General features: G+C 45.1%; 1 protein-coding gene across 2 annotated transcripts in view; it reads right to left on the bottom strand.

Moving 5' to 3' along the window:
- The window catches only part of LOC130388715 (protein MON2 homolog), a 45138-nt gene that overhangs the window by 16786 nt on the left and 2002 nt on the right, over positions 1 to 26350 (bottom strand). For both annotated transcript variants that reach the window (XM_056598194.1, XM_056598193.1), the window contains exons 2-18: positions 20782 to 20845; positions 19444 to 19571; positions 15906 to 16037; positions 14730 to 14859; positions 12636 to 12733; positions 12090 to 12215; positions 11204 to 11425; positions 10389 to 10513; positions 9810 to 9949; positions 9356 to 9503; positions 7410 to 7600; positions 6644 to 6725; positions 5703 to 5884; positions 4623 to 4735; positions 2147 to 2251; positions 1003 to 1083; positions 306 to 379 (exon numbers count right to left, since the gene is read on the bottom strand). In XM_056598194.1, the coding sequence (XP_056454169.1) occupies positions 306 to 379; positions 1003 to 1083; positions 2147 to 2251; positions 4623 to 4735; positions 5703 to 5884; positions 6644 to 6725; positions 7410 to 7600; positions 9356 to 9503; positions 9810 to 9949; positions 10389 to 10513; positions 11204 to 11425; positions 12090 to 12215; positions 12636 to 12733; positions 14730 to 14859; positions 15906 to 16037; positions 19444 to 19571; positions 20782 to 20845 (2141 nt within the window). The remainder of the gene's footprint in view (positions 1 to 305; positions 380 to 1002; positions 1084 to 2146; positions 2252 to 4622; positions 4736 to 5702; positions 5885 to 6643; positions 6726 to 7409; positions 7601 to 9355; positions 9504 to 9809; positions 9950 to 10388; positions 10514 to 11203; positions 11426 to 12089; positions 12216 to 12635; positions 12734 to 14729; positions 14860 to 15905; positions 16038 to 19443; positions 19572 to 20781; positions 20846 to 26350) is intronic.

Consider the following 26350-nt stretch of genomic DNA (forward strand, 5'->3'; position numbering starts at 1 on the left):
GGTGTTCAACCCAGATCAGCTTGTGATTTTAAGGTTTATCGAAGCCAATAAAAAGGACTATGTAAAAGGCATTCGAACATCAAATCACCAGACAATGTTGGTCATTCACATTTTTCTACCTTTCCCTGGTTCAAGCACACATAACAGAACCCATGCCCAACAACTGTTCCATAACCATCGCTCCGAAACCATTGGCCCACGATCACACGCCCCCTGCCGTCAGCCCTCAACCATTGGTCAAGAAAGAGGGTATGACAGAATAGGCTGTGACTATTGGTCGTTATCCATGAAGGGGCGGGGCTTACTGTGAGCTCTCAAACAGCCTGGAGAGGACGTTGGCGATGATGGGCAGGTCCGTCATGACGGCCGTGGTCAACACCTAGGCAAACACAACAACAGTGTGTTCACGGGTGTGAGCGTATGCTGCTGTCGTGACTCGTGACTCAAGCCAAGCCAAAGGACAGCTTGTGCCGACACAGCTTTTTATTTTTCTACACACACTGGACGGGAACACGGGGGACTAGGTCTGCTCGATCATGTAAAAAGAAAATCATAAATCAAGATAATTTTGGTCAATATTGAAATCAGGATTATTCAAACGAGTTTGAAAACTTCATGCATTTATTCATTATCTCGCTCCAAAAAAACACTTTGTAACTGAGAACCTTGAAATTTCCCCTAAAAAAAATACACATTTTCTTATTGAAAATAATGTGCAAAGATGTATCCAGCTGTTCTATAAAAAAAAATCATGAATAAAATAAATATACCAAAAAATATTTTTATTTGATTATATTAGTTTATCCAAAAAATCGAAATCACGATCAAAATTTGATTAATTGCACAGCCCTACGTGGGACCATACGACGATATCAATGAAATCCCTGGTGTGCGTGGCGATACGGTTTGTAAGGCTAAAGACAGGTGTGGGTGGGTGAAGGGTTTGGTGCCCGACAACGCAGTCACCCCACACACAGTGATGCAGAGCGGTGAGACACTCACGGTGCTGGGTCCTTCGGCGGCCCGCCCGGGCTTCAGAGCCCCCCCGAGGCCAGGCTTCAGGCCCAGGATCCACACCAGGTGCTGGGGGGGGGGGGGGGGGGGGAGGGGGAGGCAGATGTTAGCAGGGCCAAGACACCATTAAAAGGGCTGGTCCGGCTCCATTAGGAAAGCAATGACACTGTTGGTGCAACACACTTGCTGGAGACAGCTTTTAGGTGTGTTTGGTGTTATGTGTGCCACTTAAAGGGTTGTTTTGGACATGGGGCCTGATTCCCAAGTTAGCCTTAGTGATCTTTATCATTGGAGACAGTTTTCAACACATTTCCTTCAGTCCATCTAGTTGGAGAGTTTGCTCGTGCTAGGCTAGCGCACGGCAACGGGCGATACAAGCCTGCTAATAAAACATAAACCCACTCTTACCCACTCCACAGTACACCCGAGGCAAATCAACTATAACGCCAGACGGTGGATGTAAATGTCTGTTGATAGGATAATGTTAGAAATAAAACCAACCTTGCATTGCATTTTGAGGGACTTGCTGTGTCTCAGCAGCAGTGTTATATGCCTGGTAGTAGGCTACGGCAGCGGCGGACTGATACCTAGGTTGAATTCCACTGCTGCTGAGAAAGCAGTCCCTCAAAATGCGATGATTCATGCAATGCGAGGTTCGTTTTATTTCTAACATTATTCTATCAACACAGACATTTACATCCATAGTCTGGCGTTATAATTGATTTACCTCGGGTGTACTGTGGAGTGGGTAAGACTGTTTTATAAGCAGGCTAGTATCGCCCGTTGCTGTGCGCTAGCCTAGCTAGCACGAGCGAACTCTGCAACAAGAAGGACTGAATGAAATGTGTTGAGAACTGTCTCCAATGATAAAGAACACCAAGGCTAACTTGGGAATCAGGCCCAATGGTACAAAATTCCGAATAACCCCTTTAATGTTGTGGGTTTGCATTAGAAACACAATCGGGTAACAAATGTCAAATCGTACCTACAGCACAGCTTAATCCAAATAACTCATGTGTATGGCGAATACATTGCATGGAGCACGTCGTGTAGTGTTGAGGAGGGTGAGGCCGGGGCATGGGGAGAGGAGATAGAGGGGGGGGGGGGGGGGGGGGGGGTGTGGGCGTATTACCTGCAGCGTGGCCAGCACCAGCTGCCAGGAGGTGCCCAGTACGGCCCCGTGACAGTGGGCCAAGTTCAGCAACGTCCGCATGCACTGGATGTTCTTAGCAGTCAACTGAGACACACAAACACACACACACACACAGTCAATACAAGGCGTACATCCCTATGCAGACACGTCACAATACCCAATCGATACCCTTCAAGTGCTTTGCTATTGCTTCACTTATGTTGCTCTAAATTATGGAGGACTTATATTAAACACACAAAGTAGGTAGATACCACATTAGATTACCTAACCCAGTGTTCTTCGACCTGTGGTACACGTACGGCTGGTGGTACTCAGGGGTACTGCAGGAGGCTGTTGTGATGAATTCTCGACTTGGACACATTTAAACTAACACCTCTTGCCCACTGCATGCATTTGTGACGGATCCCGTTGACTTTGAATGGGGCAGAGCCGCAATGCATTTTGGATCAATCCGTTCCGTTGGATCCGTCAAGACGTTGAAAAAAGTTCAACTTTTCCGTCATCCAATCAGATCGCGTGTGCTCGGGCGTGGCTGATGGATGCCTCTGCAAAGACTCCTCCCCCATCCGTCAGCCACGCCTTCCGGCATCCGTTGACGGACGGTGCAGTGGGCTAGAGGTGTAATAATATAATAAATAATATAGATAACTGACACTATTGTATTAATATTGTTCAGTAAATACATAGTATTATGGCTTGATATTTTTTTATTTATTTGTTAACTTTTCACCTTTGATCAAATGTCTTCCATTGGTGTTTTCCGTTGATTTGTGTTTGCTAAATTAACGCACTGGGAGCATAAGCAACGTTGCTGACTTTTTATTTCCACTTTTTCCCGCTGGCCAAGGCCTTCTTGCAGTAATATTTGTCTATAAAGGGGACACTGGCACTCCATGCCCAGCAACTGTGCGTGCATTTATCTATTTTTAACGGTTGCTTTTGAGGTGGTCAGAAGCAACCGTTAACCATTCGCATTGTTTTAAAATCGACTTTCAACAATTTGTCAACCGAGGAAGGTACATTTGCTTGAGCTCATGTGTGAGTCTTCAGTCAAACAAGCTCATGTTTCTCATGTTGCGAGTCATTGACAGCCTTCTCAGTTGGGTCAACAGAGGGATGGGGTCAACAAACGGGCACTGAGAGATCACTTCCTGAGAGTATAGCTTTGCCAAAAAGGAAGGGGGAAGACTCTACTGTACCACTGTTTATAGGAGATCTCTCAAGTGTTTGTTATGTATAGATCCAGAGGACCTTTTTAAAACAGCTTGAAATGTAGCTGTGCTGTGGTACAGAGAAAAAAATCCATGACTGCATCCAGAAATGTGGTATTTTTTTGTATCACTGTCATTGTGAGCCTGGAGCTATTTTCTGTATATCTTTGTAGTTCTATTCTCTATATAATTTTAATTCTGCTACATCCTGTACTTTCTGCTGCGACATCCAAATTACCCATCTGGGATTAATAAAGAACTATCTCCTGTTAACTTAATGGCACTGTTCATTGTTTATTCAACAGTGGATGGAAATTACATGCAGAGACACGCAGCCATATCATGAAAATAGGAGATCTAATAAAAACGAGCAACTAATAAAAAAACTGTACCAAACAAAATAAAGTAAGACGGCACTGACTGAATTCCAAACAATGTAAATTGACCTTACAAAATCCCTGGAGCAGTGATATAGGCACAGCCGCAAATACAGGGTGAATGCAATCGTGACATTCACCATGACAGCAAACAGCAGAATACAACGTCAAACATGAACCCGAACATGATTATCACGAGTTGTTTCTGTTTCTTGAGGAGTCAGGCTTGCATTTCAAGAAAAAAGTTTGGCAATCGTTGATCTTTTCCCAGTTCTACGGCGTAAAGTAGCAATTGCAAGTTTTAGCTCTCTGTGAATTTACGTTTTTTCAAAAATTCATGGAAGCTTTTTCCGCTTCATATTGTATTAAATATTGATCCTTATGACTTTGCTTGGCTACAGAGGACCTCAGGGATTCCTTATCGGCTGTTTAGCTGCACTAGCTGACTTTTCTCTGTGATATGACGACTCAAGCTCCAACTAACTGTTGCCTTCAATCCACAATGTCAAGGAAGACTTCCCTGCTCTAGCATCCCTAGCTCTCTCTCCTTTGTGATAGGACGACTCAAAAACTGGAATTACACTCCAGCTGACATGGGAATAGAGTCAGAAAGGTTGTCATGTAGTGTAGGGTATTTTAAGGTGAACCGATATCAGGAAACACTAACCAGGTTAGAATGGGAAGACATAACATGTTCACAATGACACTGGCTGATTACTTTAATTAACATTCGCTTAAAATTACCATACAACCAAACAAAATAAAAATTGGGCTAATTAAAATGATATCCAGGTATGTTACCAGAACATTTTCCATCGTGAGTCAAGTGCCTAAGTGAGTGTGAGAGAGAGAGTGTGTGTGGCTCACCACCACGGTGCCCTGGGGCTGGGCTGTGAGGGGCTGTCCGACCGCCACAACCTGCTGGTGGGACTCACTGGAGGGACTGATGATCTGCACGGTCTGGCCCTGGATGGAGTAGGCTGCAGTCACCACACACACACACACACACACACACACACAGTCAATACAAGGAAGGCATTGTTTGCATGTTTGCGTTTGCAAACATGCTCTTGAACATCCACAGAGCATAGCATCATGAATAGGACAATTTGATAGGAGTCCGCTTAATTAAGGTCAAGGTAAACAAACAGCGCAGGCCCAGTGACAATTTGGCCTTCATCGCTTCTGGCTTGTATGCAGATCAAGGTTGTGTGTACTCCCTTTAAAGCACCTGTGTGTGTGTGTGTGTGTGTGTGTGTGTGTGTGTGTGTGTGTGTGTGTGTGTGTGTGTGTGTGTGTGTGTGTGTGTGTGTGTGTGTGTGTGTGTGTGTGTGTGTGTGTGTGTGTGCATTAATCAGTGCGCATACAAGTGTTTAATGAGGGAAGGGGTGTCTCTGTGTGTGGTTGTGTGTGTGTGCTTGTCTGTGTGTGTGTCTGTGTGTTTGTGTGAAAAGCTTTTTACATAAGTGATTGACGTGAAGTGTGTGCCGGTGTGAATTAAAAGCAATTAAAGAATGTGTTTTGCATGAAAAGGTGTAAAAAACGTGTGCCCTTTGATGGCTAATTATCCTTGGGGTTTTTCATATAAACAGCAGGCTGTAGTAGACGTAGGATCCACACTGTTAATTACATAGAGAGGCTAACACTGGAGCATAGTGGGCAGACCACATTTCTTTAATACAAGTAAATCCAATGAGTTGTGCACTTCACATTCACAGGCAATTACAACCACCCACCGAGAGAGAGAGAGAGAAACAGAGAGACAGAGAGACAGAGAAGCGATCGAGGCAGACCTTTGCTGTTGATGGCTGAGTCAAAGCCAGATATACAGAGAGACAGAGAGAGACCTCTGCAGAGACAGAGAGATCTAGAGACAGAGACAGAGACAGAGAGACAGAGAGACAGAGACAGAGACAGAGACAGAGACAGAGGGAGATGGGGGCAGACCTTTGCTGTAGAGGCTGGAGGTGTTGCTGTTGAGCACGGTCAGGGCGTAGTGTGGCGGCAGCGAGGCCTTGCAGATGGCGGTGATGAAGGCGTCGCGCGGCGTCACCAGCCCCAGGCGGCCGCACAGCGACGCCATGGTCAACTCCGCCTTCAGGATGTTCTCCGTGGCCGTCTCATCCGTGCTGGGGGAGGCGGAAGGTACAAGCTTAATGACCACGTGGTAACTTGGATGTGGAGCTGATGGTACAAACAGCTACATAATTTGTAGGAGGGACCTTTTAAGTGATACCGGCCATCGGCATCTGCAGTGTGTGTGTGCATACTCACGCACACTGCATTTGTACAACCACGTTGATTTACTCTCTACTAGAGTACGGTATTGCCAGGTCCCCCACAATTCAATTCGATTCTTTAGATCTTCATTCGAGTCGATATCGATTCGATATTGATCCAATTGCTTCGATATCGATTCAATAATGCGTGCAGATGACAAAAATACCTAAATATTATTTAGAATTAACCATTTCAAAATGAATTAACAATCATTATGCTTTAACTAGCTAAAAGAGAATGCAGCATTGTATAGTATTGTTCCTGAGCTAAACTTGCAGCATAAAAGTAATAATCATAACATGGACAAATGTAAAAGGGCATGTACATTTAGGCATACTTTTTTTTCAATTGCAGTGCATTGATGAATCGATATTTATTTACCCAGCCCTACTCTCTATACTATCTCATATCCGACCTATTTACTAATATCTTGTATGTACTGTAGTGCTTCTCTTATAATGCACTGTATATATCCTTAACTGTTTATATACTGTTCCTACCGTCTATACGCCTATATAATCTAACGGTGCGTTTCAAAGCTGTGTTGTCTGCGTGTGCGTGCGTGTGTGCGTGCGTGCGTGTGTACGTGTGTGTGTGTGTGTGTGTACCTGGCGTCCAGCAGGAGGGACAGGGCCGCCAGCAGGCCGCACCAGCAGGCGCTGACCATCTCCTCCCTCACTTCTTGGCAGCCTGAGACCGACGCGACAGCGGGGTTATGGTCATGTGACTTTGTGAACCCGTACCGCAGAAGAATGGCTGCAACTCATTCGTTATTAGCAGTTTTTCTTCATTCGACGTGGTATGGAACAGAGTATGGAACAGAGCATTGTTCAGGAATGCAGGAATTGTTTTGGCCACTGGGGGGCAGACGGGTGCTTGCGCTCCCAATTCGTATTCGAAAATCCTTGCAGACCATGTGGCTTAGTTAGACACCATGCATTCATTTCATACCATCAATATCTGACAATGTATGCAATGTCAGTGGAGTAAATTATGAGCAAATTGGTAATAACTGCGACGGCTGCGTATGATTAAGATTACACTATAATACTTAATCAATGGAGAAGGATATTGTTATTCCCATTTCTCTGCTCAAGATCCAATAATAATAATAATAATTCACATACAGAATAGAAATTAAATAAAGTAAAAACACAGCCTTAAATACAGATAATAAAGAAAGGTAGCAAAGGCTATATAAATGCCAAACATAAAATAATACGCATTTAAAAACACAAAACGGTCATCAAATCTAAAAAAACACGAAAAGCAAGCAACCAAATGCCTCAAATGCGGAGATAACACACTGGCCCCTTAAACACGAGCCATTAAGACGCGACAGAGACAGAGACGCGGTGTCACGGGGCCGCTCACCGGGCTGGGGCTTCCACTGCTTGTCGGGGTGGACCTCCCGGTGCTGGATGGCCTCCTCCTCCTCCCTGCCCAGCTCCCGCTCGATCATGGTGGTGATGCCCCGCACCAGGTCCAGCAGCGCGCTGAAGGCCACCGACATGGCGTAGCCCTCGGGGATGGAGGGGGGCTCCACCTTGTCCAGCATCTCCAGGCTGTGGGGACGCGAGACGGGGGTTAACCTCGAGGGGGGGGGACACCGGAGGGCCGTCGTGGACCCGTGCGAAACTGGACCCCTGCCCCAGAACCCGTGCGAAAACCGGACCCCTGCCCCAGAACCGGTCCACGACCGGTTCTGGGGCAGGGGTCCGGTTTCGCACGGGTCCGTGTTGATCGAATGCGGTCGATGGAAAGAGTGGATCCCAAAGAATGAGTTATTTTTCTCAGAAGACGTTTTACTGTGTGATGTTTTGTCCATCTGCGTCACGTCTATTATTGTAGTAGTTACTACCAGTCGTCTCATTTATGCTGTCCGTTAAGTCTTTTTTATTATTGCCTCCTGCTTCCGAAAGATGCTACAGAAATACTTTATCTTTTTATTATTAAGCAGCTCTCGAAACTCAAAACCGATATAGGCTTTTTAGTTTTGCATTAAAATATGTGTTTGCACTGGCATATATAACTTTACAATTCTCTTACAAATTATTGTATTTTCTTGAAATGTATTTTAAATAGTATTCATGCGTATGTAAAGCAAAATTGGGCTTTGGGTTGCCTCTCATGCCCTATGGTGGGATGGTTGGATTTGAATTGCCGGTTTAGTTGGAGAAACACATAATAATATACACTTGAGAACGGAAACATTTTCTGCTTTATCTTATTAGTGCACTGGGCTGTATTACTGTATTGCATAACAGTAATGCAATGAAAACAAGCCGACAAGTCAAGTTTTCTGTCCTTCAGTCAAAATGAGTACGTGTTTGTATTAAGGTTGAGTTAAAGTGTCTGTTAACACGACAGATACGAGACTTAGAGAACACAGTTAAAAGGAAATACATGTTTGTGTATTAGATAACAAGTCTATGGTATCCTGGTAGCAGAAAATGCTTTGCTACTAATGCATTTTCTAGGTACAACCTTGGAATTAATACATTGAGATCAGCACTTAGCAAACAGCAAGCAATGACTATTTATGTGCCAAATCAATTCATTAGTAAAAACTTTATCCTAGCTGACGAAAAGGGATCAAACTGAATAAAGTCTGATCAAGGTCAAATCAATGTGTTCACGTTGAGATATATCCTATTATCCAACCTTCTGTGATAACCAATTACACCCATGTTCTCTCTAAACTGGCACTGGTCCTAATTACAGCTAATAAGCACTCTTTAGCAGAGAGAGAATGATAATTATAAAAGAGAAAGACAGTGAGGGAAAATGCATTGGATTTTTGGACTATTTCCTTTTTAAATTTTGATTAATAAATGTTTGTGCTTTGGCAATGAGAATGCCAATGAAACCCTGTGAATCTGATAGAAAGGGCAGGCAGGCAGACAGACAGACAGACAGACAGACAGAAGGGCTGTACGATTGTTGCCAAAATGATTATCACGATTATTTTGATCAATATTGATATCACGATTTACCACGATTATTCATTGTAAAAAAAATCGTTCGAATTTCTACCACCCCCTAGTGGAAGGAGCCACACACTGTGCTCAGCGGCAAATTGCCGCCAGGCCAAGCCCCCCCTGCTTTTTCAGGCTTCGCGCCGCTGTGTGCAGGATGGATCACGCAGTCGCAGACATGTGAACAGGGAGCGCTTGGTTATGCTTTGCAGCAGAGGTAGAGCGTATACTGCATGGGCGGGGCTCGATTCGTTTTTCTTTTTCTTTTTTTACGTGTCATCGTGCGATAAAAATTCGATATATTGTGCAGCCCTAACAGACAGACGGGTCAACCATGCTTACTAGGTGGCCTTGGCGCTGCCCTGCACGCTGACGTTCATGAGGGGGATCCAGGTGCCCCGGTACTCAAAGGCCGCCTGGGTGGGGACCCCGCTCCCCGCCACCCCAGACCCGGGCGCCCCCTGGGAGGCACCTTGGGCCCCGGCAGCGCCTACACACACACGCACACACACACACACGTTTGGTTTGAGAGAAGTACATAGAATCAAAGCAGAACGCTGGAAAATCGAACAAAAACGTATAACCAAGTTCACATAGAAGGAGAGAATTGAAGTAAAGAATGCAGCGCAAAGAATGCAGCATAAAGATAAAGAACTCCACTCTACAGATCCACACTTTCATTACCAAATTCCAAACGGCTCCTCCAACATTCTTTCAAGGCCTATCTAGACATCATGCCTACTCAGACAAGCACCAGGGGATGTGTCCGGGTACAGGGGGGGGTGCTGGGTCTGACCTGCGGCTGTGTTCGCGGCGGCGGGGTTCCCGGCGTTGGGAGTGATGAAGAGGGACTGGATGAAGGAGCCCAGGGCGTTGACGATGTCCCTGAACACCTTGGTGGAGTGGGGCTTCATGTCGTACGACTGGCAGAAGGACCTGGAGACGACACGCACGACGCTCAACACTATAGTCATCTCCTCTCGTTATCCAAAGTTATCCAGCTCACAGTGAGTTCGCTTTTTTCTTTGTATGCACAATACCGGTATATATAAAAAAAATAAGGGTAAAGACATGTGTTTGGTCGATTTTTCACAGTTTTTGGACAACTGACCGAATGCATCATTTATGGATCTCCTCCCTTTTCATTTAATCTTGTTGATTCTCACTGGGAACGGTTCCCGCTACAACGTCAAGACCAACAAGTGGGACTTATTCCCCCAGTGGCCATCTTGGTTCCATCTCGGTTCTCGCACTAATTCCCCCACCGAGCTATCGTTTAGAAACCAGACGCCCGCCCGCCAGGTGAATAAGGCCCGTGAGCCCAGCCAATAACAATAAGGGATTAGTTCCGTTTCAATTGTCCCCTGCAGCTCACCGTAGCAGATGTGGATGAACACACAGTCTGTGCACCGACTCGACGGCTACCGCTCTGAGCCACTGGGGCTTCTCTCCGTCCAGGAACTTCACCAGCAGAGACAGGAAGATCTCACACTCTGTCACCTGCGACAAAGACACACACACACACACACACACACAAGCACACAACGCACGGCTCAGTTCCCTCTCAAGTTGCAGACACCGCGGCGACTGTACGCTTGCTGCCCCTGCATAATCACCGTGAAGCCCGAGAACCGTCCAATGAGCCATGGACCATTTCACACCTAATCACACGTCGTCTATCGCTCGCTCTCGCTCTCACTCTCTCCCTCCCTCCCTCTGTAAATAAATCCCCCCTGGAGCATTGAAGGCAGCTGGTTTGAGTCGATGCAGGTGGTCTGGGTGGCGGGGGTGGCCACCCCTACTAAATCTGACGGTCGATAGGATTTGAACTTCACAATCTTGATGTGAGACTGGCGGTATCCTCCACACAAATTGTTTTGACATTTTCTAACGTTCTTCAACAACCCCCTCCACATTTTTCTGATCTTACATTATACAATACTCAATATAACATTGTATTAGTATGTTTAGTGTACGAGTTATAGTGTTTTTAAGTATGTTTGTATGCATTTCATCTATTTGTTTGAGCATGTATCTTGTAGATTTTATCTTTTTTGCTAAATGTATACAGGTCTCTCTTGGAAAAGAGTTCCCAAACGCGATAAGACTTCCTGCTATAAATAAAGGCAAAAAAAAAGGACACAAATACAAATAAGACATCATGTCTGGACCCGACAGTGGCCGTCTCACCAGCAGGCTGTAGAAGTGCTTGATGAGGACCGAGACCACGCGCAGCAGCCTCATGCAGATGGGGAAGTAGGGCTTCTCCACGGGGGGCGGTGTGGCCGAGCTGCCCCCGCCACCGCCGCCGCCGCCGCTGCTGCTGCCCTGACGGAACTTGATGTTGGGGGAGAACAGCTTGATGACCAGGGGGCAGACGCGCTCCTTTAGCAGGAAGCTGAACTCCTGGTGCTGGGAGAGGGACACACACGACAGGCCGAGGTTGTGATTATTTATTTATTTATTTTAATGACCCACCAGAGCTGCACCCATGCATCGAGATTCAACTCTCAGAAGACTTTCAGTGTTAATTATGACCGATGCCTTAAAGGTTGTATCAGCGATTCTAGGCCGAAACACAAATTATCACATGCATCCGATCATTCCTCACGATCCGGTAGCTGCTGCTGCTGCTGCTGCCCCCCCCAAAACACGTCTCTGTAGGCAGCCTATGCACAGAGATCGCACACAAAAACCAATGGTACTACCGACCGCTCAAAACCAGAATAACTAGTATTGCAACCAATTACTGACAAGGGATGGGTGTTGGGGAGTTTTGCGCTGCGTTCATGACAGTTTTTACTGGATGCACCAAACGTGGACGGGAGGGACGAGCTGGCTCCGTCTGTTTGGGATCTCACTTCCCATACCCACAGAAGTGACGCCACCCAACATTGCTGATACAACCTTTAAAATGGCTCCAGTGTAACCAAAATAAAAGAATGCTCCGAGTTTATGTGACATTGATGAAAACGATGCACAAAGATCATTCCATATAGTCTGTATCCGTCGCCGATCAGTGAATTAAAGCGCTTGTCGCATCACGAGGTTCAAAGTGGGGGCAGCCGTGAGCTACCTGTAGGAAGACCTCGGGGAAGTCGTTGAGGACGGACTCCAGCAGCTCCAGGCCAAAGGTCCGGGTCATCTCCGTCATGCCCACCAGCCAGTAGGGGGCGTCTGCGTTCACTAGCTGGCACAGGTCCTACACACGCAATGACGCACAGCCACATTCAATCACACGCACATTAATTAGGCCTGGGAAGATTTATATGTGAGGAGGAGACCTACAGTCTTGAAGTGTCTAAGAGAGCTACAGTATTTAAGTGTCAAGTTTCATGGTTTGATCTGGGTCTCTTTGATCATTTATTATGCTGTGCAAAGCGTAATAAAACATTAAAAGGCTCACTCTTTTGAAGAGGCTGTGTCATTGAGGAAACACTCAATAACCCGCAGAAATCATTGCTATACTGTATTTTTGTGATGATAAGAGGGCAATCAGCGACTATTTCCGAATGGTAGCACACACTTGGCTTCAATGAACATGACTCCCTCTGCTGATAAAAATACGGATTATAGAAATGTTGAAGTGAGGTGGAGAGCTGGCACCCCCTGGTGGCTGTACCTGGAACAGCATGTAGGCGTCCTTCGCACTGGGCCTGAGTGTGCTGACGGACCGCCTGTTGGTGTTGCCCTGGATGGGTGGGGGCTGCTCCATGATACCTGAGACGAGAGAGGATGAGAGACAGGGAGACATGGGGAATGGGTCATGTGGGGGAGAGAGAGAGGGGAGAGGGAGATATTAGATGTAGCTTTATTAGTTTTAATAGCTCTTCATAGTAGACTACTTAACATTTTGATGGTATTTTAACTTTAACTTTTTTTATGGTCTAAGTTCCCATGCCAATACAGACATTTAAATTAAACAGAGGAAAGAGAGCGAGAGAGAAAAGAGAGAGTGAGAGAGATTTGGAAAAGGAATAATGGATGGAGGAATTCTGACGACAGATTAATTGCGGTTGGATCAGCATGGATGGATGGGTGGCTGAAGGATGAGTGATGAGATCAAATAGATGAACGGGAGAAGGGGCGTAAGGAGCTGAATAGACGGACTACAAAAGATGAGGAGAGATGGACTACAAAAGATGGAGGACGGCGTGGGCTGTCTGTCAGATTTGACACAGCTGCAAACACATGGCTGTGAAGACACCCACATTCAAACTTGGAGATCGGAGCAAACAACACGCCGAAACAAAGAGTATTGAAACCCCTTGCACTAATTCACACACACTGATTATCTTTGAAATGTTCCCTCTTATAATAATAAATAATTAATACTTCAATATTTTTGGATGGTGCGGCAAGATTTGTCTCATAACTCAGAGAGTGGTTGACAATATGCCCGTTTCATTTCCTGCTGTACTTTTTATTGTATCATTTGAGGAGTAACCATTCCTGTCCACTCCACCTCAAAACTATAATTTGTGTGAGCAATTTTCCCCGGTTGGAGACAAACCATGAGAGCCCCGAAATGTCTACCTCCGCGCTCGAGGTAGCTTCCTCCACCAGGAAGCTCAAAGTGGGCGAGGAGGACAGGCCAACAAAACATACATGGCGCCTCATTATGTATGCATTAAAGTCAAGACTTGAGTCACAGGACGGAGGAGGAGAGGAGCTCTAGGTGTGTGTGTGTGTGTGTGTGTGTGTGTGTGTGTGTGTGTGTGTGTGTGTGTGTGTGTGTGTGTGTGTGTGTGTGTGTGTGTGTGTGTGTGTGTGTGTGTGTGTGTGTGTGTGTGTGTGTGTGTGTGTGTGTGTGTGTGTTCCATGGTAGATATTGACAGACAGGTCAGATATTGACAGAGATAGAGAGGGCCTAGCTGGAGAAGGGAGGCAACACAGCTGGCAGTAAATTACTTATTTATCCTGAGTTCTGTTTATGCACTTCAACAAAAACACGGAAGAAAAGAAGTCTATCATCTGTGAATTGTGGTGGTGCACAAAACCACACACGCAAACACATAGTGTGCACACACAGCCGACAATTACACCGCATGCTGGTGGAATCGTATTAGTTTGGGCTGAGGGAGTCTCTTAATTTCCATTTTGATCTCGCTGTTGTATAATTGTGTTAAGAATATGCTACACGTGAACCTCCTAAGATGGCGCAATTTGATTGGTTCACTATCTCGGGATATTGGGCAATATCCCGAGGTTAAGATCTCAAACCCGGGATATTGCGAGACGGTTATCTCGTCACGCTGATGAAAACGAATAAACCCCGTCAAAAAGTGTTATCGTGTTTATTTTTGGAGTGTTGACATGTAATATATACTAAAACAATTCTTCGCCGAAGGCGAAGTGATTAGTGGGGAATAGCCCCCGAGACCGAATAATTTTTAAGTATCGTACCCCTCCATTCCCCAGCCTGTGTCTATCAGAAGCAGAATAATGGCCCAGGTTCAAGCCCTAGTGTGCACAGGCCGACTGTAGGCAACCGTGGATAGGCTTCCTTTACTTGAGGACAAGGAAGGCCGGGTCTAAACAGCTGAACATTAAAAAGTAACGAACAGAAACAAAACCTTTGAATACACAGTTCTCCATGAGCACCAGCTCAAAGACTGATAATCAAATCAGACTTCAATATCGTCACCCCCTGACCTCAACTTGAAGGAAAACTCAAAGAGAAACCGAGCGTGTGTAGACGACGGCGCACGCTGACCTTTGAACCGGTCGTCCTCGGCGACCATCCTCTCGAAGACCACCGTGACCACCTGCCGGACGGTGGCGGCCGCCGTGTTGTTGGTGATGGTGTCCTTGGTGAAGTGTAGCCGGAAACACAGAACAATGGCCTGGGGGGGGGGGGGAGGGGGACAAGGGCAGGGTGAGCCCCTTGTAGTGCGGCCTGCTAAGCTAATGCAGAGTGTGTGTGTGTGTGTGTGTGTGTGTGTGTGTGTGTGTGTGTGTGTGTGTGTGTGTGTGTGTGTGTGTGTGTGTGTGTGTGTGTGTGTGTGTGTGTGTGTGTGTGTGTGTGTGTGTGTGTGTGTGTGTGTGTGTGTGTGAGCCACGAAGGCAGTGTGTGTGTGGAATGACCGTGTAGAATTGCCAGGCTGTTTGACTACCAGCCAAAAGGGGCGAGTGTGTGTGTGGTGCGTGTGCGTGTGTGTACTATTGGAATGTCACTGAGGTAAGAATGATGATGGCAATTAAGGTTACTAATTGTCTAGACCTACAAGTATGTGTGTGTATGTGAATGAGAGTAAGCAAGAGCCATAGAGAGACCGAGAAAGACAGAGCGAGACAAAGGAAACGTGAAAGAGTAGAGGGCACGGACGAAAAGTGTGGCATGCATGCATTCACTTGTGTATGTGTATGCATATGCGTTGGTGTGTGTGTCTGTGTATGTATGTCTATTCATGTGCGATTGTGCGTGTGTGTACAGTATGTAGGACTGAACTATTTGGGGAAATATTCGAATTGCGATTATTTTGACCAATATTGCGATTGCGATTTAATGTGCGATTTTTATAATTTATTAAGTTCCTTATGTTGTGTATTATTCACCAAAAAATGTATAAATCATTCTTTAGCAGTCAACATAAAAACTGCTCTTCCCTTTAGGCCAGGCCGATGTGTTGAGATTAATTTATATTATAAACTTCTTTATTTAACTATTGAATTGTAAAATAAAAATAAATGATTCATACTGATTTCCAGTCAGTAACGACAACAAATCACTATTCATTTATTTTTGCAGCGCACCGGTATGCAAATGATTGCGATTTGCATACCAGGTTCAATAACATCGCGATTTCGATTTGTATTTGATTAGCCGTTCAGCCGTAATGTCTATGCATGTATGAATGTGCCCGTGTGTGTGTGCATGTGCGCGCGTCACCTTGGACAGGATCTCGTCATGCACCACGGTGTTGGTGGTGAGAAGAACCAGGACCGTCTGTAGCAGCTTCAGCTCCTCCAGGCCGTTCTCCATCAGCTGCCACAGCATGTTGATGATGTTCCCCGCTGCCGCCTGTAACACACACACACACACACACACACACACACACACACACACACACACACACACACACACACACACACACACACACACACACACACACACACACACACACACACACACACACACACACACAGTATTGAGTATTGCCAATGTTACATAGTGTACCTTTAGGCTACACAAATGCCTCCACAGCAGATGCAAAGGATCGATGACGAAGTAAACAGGCTGCTTGTTCTCTGTAGCATTTTAAGGGAATCTCTAGCGCGTGCGGTGGTGGTACAAGCAGTCGTATCTATTCCTTTCTCCCTTCCTTTGTTTTTACCGTGTGATACGTATCGCGCACGCACACACACACACACACACACACACACACACACACACACGCAGCAGCAACAGCTGCAGCATCCTAGCACAAGAGGACCAGCTGGTGGGGCCAGCTGAAGTGCGGACGTCGACACGCGTCTCCGTACGGCTGAGGCGCTGCAGGCTAAAACCGGTCAGCTACGTGTTGACGGGGACCGTCTCCGACAACACCAGCCGCCACCCTCTGCGATGCTCTCCTCTCGGTGGCATGAAGCGTGACACACCAGCCAGCGATAGCACCACCAGATCATCTAATCTGTACAGAGTGGCTGAGCCACTGCACATATTCATACATATAGTGGATGAGGGGTCGCACGCACGCACGCACACACACACACACACACACACACACACACACACACACACACACACACACACACACACACACACACACACACACACACACACACACACACACACACACACACACACACACACACACACACACACACACACACACACACACACAATGTGAGGCGCTTTGGATGTCTTAAAAAGGGCTGCATGAACGGGGACAATGTTGCATTGGACTCGTTGTATATATGTTGTTTACAGGAAGATAAAACAATGACATTCTTAAATAAAGCAACTGTGCATGAAAAGTCCTCTAATGGTACACAACCGTTGTGGTATGAAAAACCTACACATACAAAATATATCATTTTCAGAGATTTTAGGCTTCAGTGATGTCCTCCTTCTAGAGGATTAATAACGTGCGCCCTGTACTTCTACCGAGCCATGACATCAAGGCACAACCACAGCCAATCCCAGGCACACACTATCCCTCCCAGTGGCACAGCATCAACACCTCCACAATACAGGGTGGGGGTGGCAAGAGACAGGTACCTACACAGTGTTCTTATGAAGCCACTGCAGTCTTGATTCGTATCCCTGCAGTCTGGAGGGCGTTTGTCTGTAGCGGGTTGTCTTTTCCTGCTACTTATCCAAAGCCGTCAGAAAACTTTTCCACTTTGGAGCCACCATGCATCACCCTGGCTTCCACACCCCCCACGCTTCACCGGTTTGTCGTTTAAGTTGAATTATTCACCGTCAGACGCAGTGCCCGCGACGAATCAGCCATCTGTACTAATCTCCATATTAAAAGAAGATCATCAGTCGATGAATGCATCCGAGAAAACAAAATCATAAAATATACTTTATGAACCATATGGCACATGGGTTATGGGGGGGGGGGGGCAGAAGAGGTTGGTGGTTCAGGGGATTTCGACTCGCACCCCAGTGTCTACCCATAGGCCTCCAGGAGCAAGGTGCCATGCCCCTACTATCGTATTAACTACATCTTTCCGAATCAATACAAGACTTGTTGGGTAAAAGTGTCTGCCAACGACTGCATTGTCCATCCTAGTGGTAGTTTTCCATGCTGTGGCGACGTAAAGAGATAACATACGTCAGCGCGGTTACAGCTCGGAGCCTACCGCCCTGCAGATCCTTCATCACAGAGCCCTACAGAGCCGCTCGGTATCAAACCGTCGCATCTTCTGCTCTGTTAACCCAATGAAACCAACTCCTCTGGGGCTTTGGTTGTTTTTTAAGACGAGAGACGAGAGAATAAATGGCTGTGTCGTCCTCATAACAAACTATCAGACTGAACCCCCCTCAGGCAGGACCGCATGCGAATCGATCACGGTCAGATGGGACCCGGGTCTATCCGGTATGCCTGGGGATTCTGGGTAACGCCTCGACCGATGACTGCAAGGCCATGCCTTCCTGCTGTCAAAAACAGCCATCTGAATGCTTTTCGTTGTGTTATCTTGTGTACGGATGGACCCCCCCGAAGCCTCTCTTGCTATCTCACTGACTAGTCAGGTACAAAGGCTTGAGGTGCTGGCCTGTTGTGGGTCGGTCAAAGTCAGGGTGGAACATGACTTTTTGCTTAACATCAATCAGGGATTGTAAACAACCATACTGCACACGAAAAGGAGGTCTTATAGGCGTTCCTAGGAGGGCGCACATTGGAAAAGAGAGTGGATCACGACAAACCAGCGTTGTTTTTATATTTTGCATGCAGCTAAGTGCTACATAAATCTTTTGGTTTTTTGCAATGGACCTTGTATTTGACATATTTGGAATCATTTTACAAGCCTTGCTGAAGAATCTTGCTGATGATGGATGTTCATTGGTTGTGTACAACCAAGTCCTCTGACGCTTCCCTCCCCGCCCTGGCCGGAACATCTGCAGCTGGTTACGAGACCCTCTACCGCAGAGAGGCAGTGCACTACGTTATAGTAGGGTTCGGTTGTGTTAGCACATCATAAAACGTTCATTTTGGTTGTAATCCAAAACACAGAGCCTCAAAGACTAACGCTTTGGAAAATAAGCATCTGCAAGATGACTAAAGTGTCATTCGAAAATGTAAATGTCTGTTTAAGCTTTATCCAAGTCGGCTAGCTATCGAAGGGCGGACTGCAGGGAGAAAAAGTAAGTGTTCAGCCCTTTCAACTGGAGTCATCCTGTTTTGAAAACGTCATATTAGCCCAAAGCGAATAAGGCCTTGAAACCCACAGCACAGGGCCAGCTCAGTGAGCACAGAATAAAGACCCATAAGTCCTCGGCTGAGCATTAACACAGCACAACCCTGCCGTTTCTACGGAGACAACAACTCTCAGAGAGTTACTGGGCTCAATTAATCAGCCGTTGAAGTGGGGAAAGGTCACACGTTGATTCCCATAATTGGTGTATGACCAGACGCAAAAACCCTCAAATCCTTCAAATTAGCCAGCTATTAAATGTGTTGTTATTATTTTTATCCACACCCTACAAGGGCCAGTAGGAGGAGAGCGCTGAGAAAACACATCAGTGTCTGCAGCCCTTGAGAAGCCAACAGAAAAAGAAGACTGAAAAGCAGGGTTTTCTTTAAAGGCTTTAAGCCACAACACACTAGATAAGATTAACATATTTAGTTCTAAAATCGCGTCAGACAGGATATGAACAGGGCATATTGGCAGGGCCAACTCCCTGGGGGTTGCAGAAGAGCCAGGGTCGGGAGCTCGCTGTGGTTCTGCGTGGACGTTGTGCTGGTTTGGGGACCCACCTCGGAGACCACCTCGTGGGTCATCAGCCTCTGGATTGCGGCCAGGCACAGCTGGGTGATCTTGGGCTCCTTGGTGCCACACCCCATGAGGAAGGGCTGCACCACCTCCGAGCTGTTCTCCTTCAGAGCTGCAGCGGGAAACACACGCGCATAGACACACGCACACACACAAACACACACACGCACACACATGGACGCATAGACACACACACACAAACACATGCATACAAACGCGCACATACGGACAAATATACACACACACACACACACACGCACACAAATAAGCATAGACAAACATATCCATGCATAATCACAAGCATACACAACAGACACACTCCCACGAAGACAAATGGAAGCACACACACACAAACACAAACAAAAAACACACAGATACACATACAGACACACAGATAGGTGCATACACACAAACACAGACACACACACACACACACACACACAAATGTCAGCGTCAGATTGATAAGGGTAAGCCGAAGCATCCGTATTCCCATTTTCAACACGACTTCAGCATACAGTCTGAAATGCTGCTTGCGCAACAATTTTGAAGCTCTATCCTTGGACCACATGTCAGCATAGAAGAAATCTCCCTGCTGTATAGGGGCATAGCGAGTGGCGGTGGATATGGTCGTTTTATAAAGGACACTGTGAAGCTGCTCCCTCTCTCTAGACCTTTAGAGAGCTATAGCACCATGTCTAGTTTATTTAGCAGTCCTCTGATGTCTCCATAGCACTAAGCACATTCAATTGGCTCCGTCTAATACGGATCCTATACAAGATGTGTAAAGCCGTCACGAGTTCGAAATGTCAATAAAACACATCCTCTGCAGTGTTGGTGAATTATTTTCAATGCATGTTGTAATAAAGGGTGGTTACTTTTATTACAACATCGCTTTTGGTGTGAACGTTTAACCTTTACAGGTTAATAAAGTAAATACTTGGTCCCAGATACTAGGTACTAGTAGCTATTCATTGAGCATTCGATAGGTTAAGAAAAAAATCTAGGACCCTGCAGAATCATTGTATTGAAATATATCTGTACAATTCTTTATAGTCCTTTTCTTTAGATTTCAAGTGCAAATTAAACTTGGTGTGAGAAAGACAGCGAACACCAGAGACTGAGGGAGGAATAGAGAGCAGAAGAGAGAGAGAGGGCAGGATAGAGAGAGACTTGACCGTGAGAAGCGGTATTCATTTAATCTCTCTCCACAAACCACAGGGATGTTTTTCCACACACCCGGACAAGCACACACTCGCGCACACGCACACACACACACACACGCACACGCACACACACACACACACACACACACACACACTTACCTGCGAGAACTTCTGTATTCCTTGCAGCGATCGTCTTTATTTTCACAATGCCCGACTCTGCGGCCTGAAGGATACAGAAACAAAAAGAGGAGCCGTTCATTAGCTTGTCCAATTTTAGCTTTGGCTAAGTGCTAGCAACGGGGTGGGGGGGGGAATCAGGGGGCTAGTATCATAATTAGCATCAGGGGGCTAGTATCAGGAGGCGAGTATCATAACTAGCATCAGGCCTAGCATCATGGGAATAGTATCAGGCCTAGAATAAGGTGGCTTGTATCATAACTAGCATCAGGCCTAGCATCAGGAGGCTACTATCAGGGGGCTAGTATCAGTATCATTTAGTATCATTTTGACAGATTTTGATTTCGTACTGCTGACCACCAGCCATTTCTGCTTCCTGTAAATGACTTCCCTTTTTGCAAAATTATCTTCAGTCTTTCTTTGTAGTAATTTGCTAGGAAACAGCAGCAGAAGCTTGGTTATCTCCTCATTTCCTCATTACCTCATGCCGGTATATATGAAGGCACTAGCCAGTAAGCTAGTTAGTGTTCTAACCCAGCCTTGAGCATGGGCTATGTGTGCCTTCCCCAAGTGGGGTGTCTGGCTGGCTGCAGAGCAAAGCTGAGGAATAGATGGTGATAGAAATGTCAAGAGAAACCGTGCAGAGAGAGCAAGAGTATGAGAGAGCAAGACACAGAGAGAGACAGAGAGACACAAAAACACAGACGGACAAACGGACAGACGGACAGAGAGAGAAAGCCAAGGAATGACAATGATCAAAAGCATCAAACAGAGAAAGAGAAAGTGAAAATAGAGAACAACAGAGAGCGAAGTCATTGTCAACATGGACTTGTTTTAATCTTTACAACCACTGCAGGGAATGTCAAACGATGTTTTGTTTCACATATCCATCCACCTTCCTTCCAAATCTACACCTCTCCTCCCTCTCTCTCGTCTCTGCCCATCAGCACACCTCTCCCGCTCCACCAATCACATCTTTTCACCTCCATGAGCAGTGCTCACATCCTCCTTTGGCCTGCAACACTACACCACGAAGAACGCAAGTGTGGCTCCCTGGTGTCGATCTCTGTGAGAAACTCACCATTCTTAACAACCACAAACTTGGATGCATCAACATCTTAAAGAGAATGAATCACTGCGAGTAGAACAAGCGTTTTCATTTTGAAGCTACATTCAGAAGCACGGAGCTCGAACTAAGTCTTCTCTGGCAAGATGTCACTATTTTGTTACTTCTTCAAGTATATCTTGCTTTTGAAATGTTTTTTTGCTTCTGATTAGCTAGTCTTTGGATCTTCTTGACCCGCATGGGCACGCAGAATAATACACCACAGTATATTATATAAGGCATGATTTATTAAATAACAGCCTGTTGAACCGTTTTGTTTCTTAGAAGCTTCATCGCTAACTGCATATTACCTCTCCTAACATCTCCAATTCCTGTCCTTATAATTCCCCATTTCTCGATTCCTCTGCCAGTAATTGCCCAAGGTCTTTCCCTCAGTGTCCCTCGTGAACCCTCTCATCAGTCCTCTTCCTTCTGCCTCAGTTGTCTTAAAGTGATGGACAACAAGATCGAAAAATGTCAAATAACCATAAAATAGCCTAGTATGCGTCCGCTACTCAACCTTCTGAATGTCTTGTCGGGAAAACGTCAAAAAGCTCATTCATATTCATCCCAAAGGCAGCTAATGAACTCGGCAAAGTACAGCAGCTGCAAAAGCCACTGGCCGTTAATCTTAACAGCCAGGGGGGAAAACAGACCTGAATCTGAGCCATTGTTACCAAGCAACTAACTTCATTCACAGGCCCCAAACTATCAAACGAAGACGATATATTAGATTAGTGGAGGGAGGGGACACAACGGAACAGACATCAATCCATTAATTCTTTCGCTGACGGACCAAGGCAATGAACAAATTAAACCCTGTCGTCAGAGGGAGGTTGAACTCCAGTCACCCTGGCGCTTTTATTGAGGTCAAACATAATACTACCATTGAATTCTGCTGTTTGACATGAGCCCCTCAGCACAGGAACAATATGCACTTCACAGCAGCGGCAAACTTGATTTTGTCGGCCATATGCACCAACCACATAGGTGTTTTGTTTGACCAGCAATAAGGAACAGCCAGGGTGAGGGGGCAAAAATCAGAAGCAAAACACTGGTCACCTAGCAACAGCCGACAGACAGGTCTGGTGGACTTAATACAAACTCTGGCCAATGGCCGCACAGTCTTTAAAGTTAATCTTCCATAATGAAAGCCTCAGTCTTTTCATGTGTTCTTCTGAGGAAGCCAACAGGCTTCACATAGCATGGAGACCAAATAATACTCCAGGTTATGCTGAAGTAATAATAAGTTCCTGAACGGCACTCACTATGCAAATGAGTTGGACTCTACTGACAATGTAGCCATTTTGCTGACACTTTCATCAAGTGAGTTACAGTAAATAGATACACATAATTTAGATACACACATTTAGATACACATCAAGCGCTTTGAGTGTGAGAAAAGCGCTATAAAAATTGAATCTATTATTATCATTAAGGAATAGGGTGAGGTTAGGCCTAAAAAAAAAAAAAGTTTGGTTCCTGTTGGTTGTCAGTTGAGGTCATGGGTAGGTAGGGAATTTATTTTATTTTTTTATTTTATTTTTTCCAGCGGCAGCGAATGATAGGTAGGTTGTTTTCATTTAAAAACGAGAAAATTCGCTCATCCTTGTACAGAATGAAGAGGTGCTGTACCAAAACGTAATTATAGAGGTGCTGTACCAAAACGTAATTACATTTAAAAAAATATATATATTTTTTTTTTATAAAACTCATAAAATAATTTGGGTCGCACATAAATTGACAGGGTCGGTCGGAAACCGGAACCAAACAAAAAAAAATTTTAGGCCTAATGGGTGAGGTTGTGGACATTCAGGGGATCAGGGATTGAATCCAGTTTCTAGTCAAACACTAACGACTACATCATTCTAGCTACTGCATTCGGCAATCACCAACTTACTCAGCATTTTTACATTACATGGCCTTTAATTGAACTAAAGCAATGGCTTTCATGTTGTGTCTGACTAAGTATGAGCTTTGGCGAGACAATGACACCATCACAAACCATGGGGGGGGGGGGGGATCCACAGGGAAGCTATTTGCTTTTCATAAGGGTAAAGTACAGCATGGACTAGCCCAGCTTCGGTGACCTGGAGTTCTCTTGGGCCTCCTCTTGACGTCAGCCGACACACTAGGTTCTGTCTATTTCAGTGCTTTTGTGAACTGGTCAGTAGCAAGAACTTTCGCTCGGGTCGACAGAAATGTGTCAGAAAACACATTCACTGCCCGTCCAAGGGTAGCGAAGCCAGGTTTAATACCCAAGGCTGGCTGATACAGTATCAGTCAACACAACCATATTGTAATAGGACACATCTTTAATGTTTGACAAGGTCATTCAAAAATAAAAATGAAATACCGGTAGATAAAATGGTATTCTACCACTATATGTTTAACCATATTGTGTCAATTTGGACAAACTCAAACATAATGATTCGATACCTCAAGCAATTCCCGGTTGATGGCGAGTCATGTTAAAGTCATATTGGTGGTCTTATACTGTGTGTACCAGTCTTAGCTGCTGAGTAAGCACTGCCAAGTCCGCCAATGATGACATCAGCAACGAGTCTCCAACATCTGCTCATTACAACGTCAGCACAGCAACCTCTGTCAGACTCACTTCCTGTCTCCGTACAAAATGCCCACAAAGTAGTTGACACAGCACAGCGTGTCGCATACTTAAATAGCATAACTTAAAAACAATGTATGGGATAAGTTATTCAAGTATATAGAAGGGTGTGGGAAATATCAATATTGATGGTTGAAATCTGTGACAGAAATACTACAACAACAAAGAAAAGCCTATCATATTGTCAGCCCAGGTTCTGAGTTTCTCGTTCATTGGTAAGTCACATTCATTGGTTTGTGTTACTCGTGTAACAATGGGAGTCAGGCGTTGGCAGGCCTTGCAAAGCTACTCTCTAATGCTTGCGCAGTCTGTGGGGTTTCTAGATAAGATCAACCACATTTGTGATAACCTATGCTCGAAAGCAACATAGACAGAAAGGAGAAAAAGTCAAGAGACATAAAGGTAGCTCTCTACCTTTATCAAACAATGGAATGGGTCCTTTCCCTAAACACTCTAAATAAAGTGTACAATACTATTTTTGAGTTGTGCGTGTTAGTTTCTGCCCTTTTAAAGTTGTCACAAAGAAAGTATTGGTTGGAAAAAAGTACATAACATTCAGAAATTCAATATTGAAAACCCAAATTATCAAAGCATTTAAGAGCTTTAATATTTTACCTACACCACTGAGGCTTTGACTTGATTTGAGGAGATTATTTTCCCATCTTTTCTGGGGATACTGAGCCGTCAATAACGAAATGTATGTATTCCATCAGCAGTCAGTGTCCCCATAAACACTGCACTGAAAAAATGACTCTAAAAAGACAGAAATTACTCAAACATTATTCTCTGGGAAGAATCATCATGACATTACTTGGTGCTATCTGGTTATTCATATAGTGTAGGCTATGCAGTGCATGTATTTAAACAGACATATCAAGTTCCATGAGAAGTGACAACACAAATTAGTACATTTTCCAGCAGCCAGTTTGCCCTGTTAGACTTCAATTAGTCGCCCCTGGACATGAATTACCATAGCTGGGTTTGAACTCGTTTTAAAGTGCGGTCCTAAAATGCAACCGAGTTCAACAAAAACTCCAACTGAATCTTAGGTTAGTTGTAATGCATTCATTGTATTTACACTTGAGATAAATATTTATAGTTTTCTTTTATCACACACATATATTGGTAGATGTTATTTTCTTTACCATGACATGTTTTCGACAGATATACTTCCAACCTTCTGACGAAGAGGGAAGTATATCCGTCGAAACATGTCAAGGTAAAGAAAATAAAAGTTACCAATATATGTGTCTGTGATAAAACGAAAACTATAAATATGAATCTTAGGTTGTCGAAACCATAAAGGCCTCAATTGACATGGAGTCTCCAAACAAAGACATCCTGTGAAGGACCTAGGTCCAGGCCGTGGTGTGGCTACCGTTTCTTGAGTGAAACGCCCTCCTTAAAGCCCCACAAGGCGTGCTTACATATCCGCCATGAGAAGCGACTACTGTGAAAATAAAGGCAGCAAGGTAAATGTCTTCAGTATACAGGTTCCTCTATCGCCAAAGGGGACACACACACACAACTCAACGTATCCATGCAGATAGAAAGGAAATTCTGACCAACGGGTTGGGAACTTTAGTGCCACGAGTAAGCAGGATATATTCTCAATCAGTCAGATTTGTCTATTTCTGGTAAGGTCAGACCCTGGGATTAATCATATCAGACTGTGTGGGCCTCTGATAACAGCCACCAGAGACAACTATTGGATACTGAAGAAACTATCCATCCTTTAACAATGCAGTCCTAGGCTTGTTTGCATGGTACATGGTATCAGCTTTATTTTGACAAAAAAACCTCAGCACTGTAAATATATG

This window comes from Gadus chalcogrammus, chromosome 9 (genome assembly GCF_026213295.1).
Source record: "Gadus chalcogrammus isolate NIFS_2021 chromosome 9, NIFS_Gcha_1.0, whole genome shotgun sequence".
NCBI classification, from domain to species: domain Eukaryota; kingdom Metazoa; phylum Chordata; class Actinopteri; order Gadiformes; family Gadidae; genus Gadus; species Gadus chalcogrammus.